The sequence below is a fragment of the Oncorhynchus kisutch genome, unplaced genomic scaffold (genome assembly GCF_002021735.2).
Source record: "Oncorhynchus kisutch isolate 150728-3 unplaced genomic scaffold, Okis_V2 scaffold4045, whole genome shotgun sequence".
Taxonomy (NCBI): domain Eukaryota; kingdom Metazoa; phylum Chordata; class Actinopteri; order Salmoniformes; family Salmonidae; genus Oncorhynchus; species Oncorhynchus kisutch.
This window is the reverse complement of record NW_022265990.1, coordinates 50,024-56,631: the sequence shown is the minus strand read 5'-3', so window position 1 is coordinate 56,631 and position 6,608 is coordinate 50,024. Positions and strand designations below refer to the sequence as shown.

At 52.4% G+C, this 6,608-nt stretch overlaps 1 protein-coding gene across 3 annotated transcripts in view; it reads right to left on the bottom strand.

Annotated features, from left to right (window-relative positions):
• Positions 1-4,980: 4,980 nt before the first annotated feature.
• LOC109885678 (nascent polypeptide-associated complex subunit alpha, muscle-specific form) overlaps positions 4,981-6,608 on the bottom strand; it is a 35,250-nt gene continuing 33,622 nt past the window's right edge. For all 3 annotated transcript variants that reach the window (XM_031822007.1, XM_031822009.1, XM_031822008.1), the window contains one exon: positions 4,981-6,566. In XM_031822007.1, coding sequence (XP_031677867.1) covers positions 6,336-6,566 — 231 coding nt within the window. In that variant the 3' untranslated portion in view covers positions 4,981-6,335. The remainder of the gene's footprint in view (positions 6,567-6,608) is intronic.

Genomic DNA, 6,608 nt, shown 5'->3' with positions numbered 1-6,608 from the left:
TGGGACTCTGCCCTATCCCAGTCATTCCAGACTCTGGGACTCTGCCCTAACCCAGTCATTCCAGACTCTAGGACTCTGCCCTATCCCAGTCGTTACAGACTCTGGGACTCTGCCCTATCCCAGTCATTACAGACTCTGGGACTCTGCCCTACCCCAGTCGTTCCAGACTCTGGGACTCTGCCCTACCCCAGTCATTCCAGACTCTGGGACTCTGCCCTATCCCAGTCATTCCAGACTCTAGGACTCTGCCCTATCCCAGTCATTCCAGACTATGGGACTCTACCCTATCCCAGTCATTCCAGACTTGAGGACTCTGCCCTATCCCAGTCGTTCCAGACTCTGTTCTACCCCAGTCATTCCAGACTCTGGGACTCTGCCCTATCCCAGTCATTCCAGACTCTGGGACTCTGCCCTATCCCAGTCATTCCAGACTCTGGGACTCTGCCCTATCCCAGTCATTCCAGACTCTGGGACTCTGCCCTATCCCAGTCATTCCAGACTCTGGGACTCTGCCCTAGCCCAGTCATTCCAGACTCTGGGACTCTGCTCTACCTCGTACTGTACGGAACAAGAAGTCACCAGGGTCAACAACCACTTGGATACTGAGTGACAGGACAGCCTTGTGGTCTCCTCAGGCAGGCAGTGGCATTTTAGTTAAAACAATTGGCATGGAGTGAGTGATGACACTATGTCGTCTGCTTGTCTGATAGGTCAGTTCTATACATATTGTATATACAGCACATCTCCATATATGGACGTGAATAATGAACCAAGCCTCTTGATCAAAGAGGGATAGGTTGAATGGGTTTAGGCTTGATCATCTATCCCACTGAGAGAGAGGGACGGAGGGAGGGAGGGAGGGAGGGAGGGAGGGAGGGAGGGAGGATGGATGGATGGAGGGAGGATGGAGGGAGGATGGAGGGAGGGAGGGAGGGAGGGAGGGAGGGAGGGAGGGAGGGAGGGAGGGAGGGAGGGAGGGAGGGAGGGAGGGAGGGAGGGAGGGAGGGAGGGAGGATGGATGGAGGGAGGATGGAGGGAGGATGGAGGGAGGGAGGGAGGGAGGGAGGGAGGGAGGATGGAGGGAGGGAGGGAGGATGGCGGGAGGGAGTAGTGCGTGGCTCTGAGAGAGAGAGAGAGAAACACAGAGAGGGAGGGAGGGAGGGAGGGAGGGAGGGAGGAGGGAGGGAGGGGAGGGAGGGAGGAGGGAGGGAGGGAGGGAGGGGGGAGGAGGGAGGGAGGAGCGCGTTGGCTCTGAGAGAGAGAGAGAAACACAGAGAGAGAGGAAGGGAGGGATGGGGGAGCGCGTGGCTCTGAGAGGCTGAGAGAGAGAAACACAGAGAGAGAGGGAGGGAGGGATGGAGGGGGGAGGGAGAGAGGAGCATGTGGCTCTGAGAGAGAGAGAGAAACACAGAGAGAGAGAGAGAGAGGGAGGGAGGGGAGGGAGGGAGGGAGGGAGGAGGGAGGGAGGGAGGGAGGGAGGGAGGGAGGGAGGGAGGGAGGGAGACGGAAGAGGACAGGCCACTAAGTGATGCATCACCAGGTTGATACTCAGCTGTCTGCTGCAACACAGGAAGTCTGGGAATGTGCTGGAGTCAGCATGGTACTAAAACCTTCCTGAGATAAGACCCAGGACACACACACACAGACTCTTGCAGTTGAGTTGAATGTCAACGTGTCTGTTCAGTAGAATGTCTATTTCAGGGCAGGATGGATGGCAGGTTGGCAGATGCCACAGCCCTCAGTGGGAACCCAAAACCGCTGGGGCCCTAGGACTCCTAGAGAGAAGGGTCGGAGGTCAGGGTTCGGATGTCAGGGGTCGGAGGGGGGGGGTGGGACACACACACACACGCTCGGGAACTTGTGGAGAGGACCTGTGGACCAGAGAACAGCTGTTTGAGAGGAAGGGAGTGCACTAAACACCATAAAGATGCTGTCACAGCTGCTACAGTACAAGGTGTGTGTGTGTGTGTGTGTGTGTGTGTGTGTGTGTGTGTGTGTGTGTGTGTGTGTGTGTGTGTGTGTGTGTGTGTGTGTGTGTGTGTGTGTGTGTGTGTGTGTGTGTGTGTGTGTGTGTGTGTGTGTGTGTGTGGTGTGTGTGTGTGTGTGTGTGTGTGTGTGTGTGTGTGTGCGTGTGTGTGTAGGAGACTGACTGTTGTCTGACTGGTAGTGTATGGAGCTCAGTGTACCTGCCCTACCATCTCTCTACCATGTCTATCTATATGTGACTGTCACTATGCAGAATGAAGATAGACAGCCCATGTCTGTCTGCCTGGTGGAGCTCTCCCCTGGGCCCATGTCTTTCTGCCTGGTGGAGCTCTCCCCTGGGCCCATGTCTGTCTGCCTGGTGGAGCTCTCCCCTGGGCCCATGTCTGTCTGCCTGGTGGAGCTCTCCCCTGGGCCCATGTCTGTCTGCCTGGTGGAGCTCTCCCTGGGCCCATGTCTGTCTGCCTGGTGGAGCTCTCCCCTGGGCCCATGTCTGTCTGCCTGGTGGATCTCTCCCCTGGGCCCATGTCTGTCTGCCTGGTGGAGCTCTCCCCTGGGCCCATGTCTGTCTGCCTGGTGGAGCTCTCCCCTGGGCCCATGTCTGTCTGCCTGGTGGAGCTCTCCCCTGGGCCCATGTCTGTCTGCCTGGTGGATCTCTCCCCTGGGCCCATGTCTGTCTGCCTGGTGGAGCTCTCCACTGGGCCCATGTCTGTCTGCCTGGTGGAGCTCTTCCCTGGGCCCATGTCTGTCTGCCTGGTCGAGCTCTTCCCTGGGTCCATGTCTGTCTGCCTGGTGGAGCTCTTCCCTGGGCCCATGTCTGTTCTGTCGCTATGCAGAATGAAGTCCAGGTTTGTTTACTGTTTTTACACACTGACTGGGTGCTTAGGCGAACACGTGAGCCCCCTCGTCCCACCCAGACCCAGACCCAGGAACCCATCCCAGGGAAGGAGAGGTCAGGACTGGGCTTCTATCACCAGACCCAGACACAGGAACCCATCCAGAGAATGAGATCGGTCAGGACTGGGCTTCTATCACCAGACCCAGGAACCCATCCCAGAGAAGGAGAGGTCAGGACTGGGCTTCTATCACCAGACCCAGACACAGGAACCCATCCCAGGGAAGGAGAGGTCAGGACTGGGCTTCTATCACCAGACCCAGGAACCAATCCCAGGGAAGGAGAGGTCAGGACTGGGCTTCTATCACCAGACCCAGGAACCATCCCAGAGAAGGAGAGGTCAGGACTGGGCTCCTATCACCAGACCCAGACACAGAAACAGGAACCCATCCCAGGGAAGGAGAGGTCAGGACTGGGCTTCAATCACCAGACCCAGACACGGGAACCCATCCCAGAGAAGGAGAGGTCAGGGCTGGGCTTCTATCACCAGACCCAGGAACCCATCCCAGGGAAGGAGAGGTCAGGACTGGGCTTCTATCACCAGACCCAGGAACCCATCCCAGAGAAGGAGAGGTCAGGACTGGGCTTCTATCACCCAGACCCAGACACAGAAACAGGAACCCATCCCAGGGAAGGAGAGGTCAGGACTGGGCTTCTATCACCAGACCCAGACACAGAAACAGGAACCCATCCCAGAGAAGGAGAGGTCAGGGCTGGGCTTCTATCACCAGACCCAGGAACCCATCCCAGGGAAGGAGAGGTCAGGGCTGGGCTTCTATCACCAGACCCAGAAACAGGAACCCATCCCAGTGAAGGAGAGGTCAGGACTGGGCTTCTATCGCCAGACCCAGAAACAGGAACCCATCTCAGGGAAGAAGAGGTCAGGACTGGGCTTCTATCACCAGACCCAGACCCAGGAACCCATCCCAGAGAAGGAGAGGTCAGGACTGGGCTTCTATCACCAGACCCATAAACAGGAACAGGAACCCATCCCAGGGAAGGAGAGGTCAGGACTGAGCTTCTATCACCAGACCCAGTGGAGGGGTAGGATTTCAGGCACCGAGACATAGTGGCTAAACGCATGCTATTTCTATCAGCGCAGGGTGCCAAGTTTAGACAGCCTGGGCTCAGGTGTCTGTCCACCACCTGGGTTCAACTACTATTTGAAATCATTTCATTCAGTTTGCCTGGCTTAACGGACCGATAGGAAAAGGTGCCAAAACGATGAACCCCACACAGCTGGCTCTCTAGGAAGGCTAGAGAAAACACTCAAAAGGTATTTGAAAGACCCGGTCCCCCCCCCCAGGGAGCCGGGTCTGGCCATGTATTATAATGTGACAGGCTGATAGACTGGTTGTAGGAGGAGGGAGGGAGGGAGGGAATAGGGAATAGGGAATCTAGTCCTGCGTCCCAAACAGCTCCCTATTTCCTATATAGTGCACTACTTGGCTCCCTATTTCCCATATAGTGCACTACTTTTGACCAGGGCCCTGGAGTCCAAAGTCTTGTTTCAAAGTAGTGCACTTCAGAGGGAATAAGGTATATGCTATTTGTAACGTAAATCAGCCCAGTCAACTCCTGAGTCCCTGGAGTAGAAGGATGAAATCAACCCCCCTCCTTCAGAATGATGGATCAGCCAGCAATTGTGGGATAGTTGTCATCGCCATGGTAATCGCTCAAACAGGAAGGAAGCAGACGATTGGTGTCAAAGTGGATAAAATCAAATCAAATCTATATTGGTCACATATTTATCAGATGTTATGGTGAGTGGAGAGAAATGTTTATATTCTCAGCTCCAACAACTCAGTAGCCTAAATACCTGACATATTTATCAGATGTTATGGTGGGTGGAGAGAAATGTTTATATTCCCAGCTCCAACAACTCAGTAGCCTAAATACCCCGACAATATAAAACATATTTATCAGATGTTATGGTGGGTGGAGAGAAATGTTTATATTCCCAGCTCCAACAACTCAGTAGTTTAAATACCTGACAATACAAAACACGCAAACCCCCCCCCAATTTAAAAAAAAAAAAAACTGGATTTTCGAATATGAGAAGAATACACATTATTATTATACTATAAATTGTAATCCAGACGTATTAAGAAGTAGACAGTAAATATGTAGCTACATTTATTACACAAATTAAAAACAGCAAAGGCATCACGTTCATGATATAGACACGTATCACGAGGTCAATAGGGCCGGGTAGGTAACCATCGGTTACAGAGACCACGAGGTCACCACCACATCGGTTCAACAGACTGTGGGCCGGGTAGGTAACCATCGGTTACAGAGACCACGTGTCACGAGGTCACCACCACATCGGTTCAACAGACTGTGGGCCGGGTAGGTAACCATCGGTTACAGAGACCACGTGTCACGAGGTCACCACCACATCGATTCAACAGACTGTAGTATTAGTCAATAGGGGCCGGGTAGGTAACCATCGGTTACAGAGACCACCAGTAGAAAGGGTTAGTTGTCCATTTCATCAAGTTAAAAATAAAAAATATATTTAAAAAAAAGGGGTCATTCTGCTATTAGTAAAGTGTTTTTTTGTTGTATGAACTACAGATTGCCCCTTTAAGCATGGCCCCAACAAACAGGAAGCGCTAACACACAAGGAGCTAGTCAGCTATCCTGCCCGACAACAGCCGGCGATGTCCAATCAAATTAAAGCATAGAAACTCATCAGTCCATTTTTTTTAGAGAGAGAAGAGAAGCTGTAGACGACACCTTTGGTAAATATGAACAGGCCCGTTTTATGTAATCCATCTGATATCAGAAAGGTAAAGAATAACAAACATTTATTCTGTAATACTGTAAATATTATGCAACATGTCAAGTTAAAAAGAGTACGTGAAATGAATGGCGTTGAATATATTAGCCTCCCAAATGGCACCCTATTCCCTATTTAGTGCACTACTTTAGGACCAAAAAGCACCCTATGGTACTATGGGCTCTGGTCTAAAATAGTGTTGCACTATATAGGGAATAGGGTGCTATTTGGGATGCAGATTAAGCCACAGAGGTACAGTCAGCATTGGGGATCCTGGAGTTGCTATAGTAGAATACATGAAACGTCTCGTCCACTAGTCGATGAGATTACATTCTGAAGATGATCGGTGAACTAACTCCACGTTGGTCCACAGCTGAAGCTCTTGGATCGTCCGGTTGGTTGTAGAAATAACAGTCTTGGTACGTATAGAGGCGATGGAGGAAAAGGCAGGTTTGAGTCGGGTTCTATTTCAGTTCATCATCACGTTCTTCACAACCATATTGGAGGAGAAGGTCGTCCCCCCCGTCCCCGTCCCCGTCCCCACCCCCCACCCGACTCGGGCCTTCGATGTGAAGGAATCAAGGAAGGATGAATTGAGAAAAGAAATGTCAAGAGTACGTATAGTAACGAAAGGCATCTTTTTGGTTGAGACACAGATTGTCAGCTAAGGGGTCAGATGATGACTGTCTCCGTGTGATAGGCTGAGTAGGAGAATGAGGTGTGTTTGTGGGCGGAGCCGGAAGAGGGCTGGTTTATAGGGGTGGAGGAGAAGGAGGAGGTTGAGGAGGAAGAGGTGGAGGGGGAACAACTAGCCCAGCGTGACGGAGGGCGGCGGTTGGCTGGACAGGCCGGACGAGAGAAATTCTTCTGGACTGATGAGGAGCTGGAAGATACTTTACACTCCTGAGGGAAGAGAGAGAGAGAGAGAGAGAGAGAGAGAGAGAG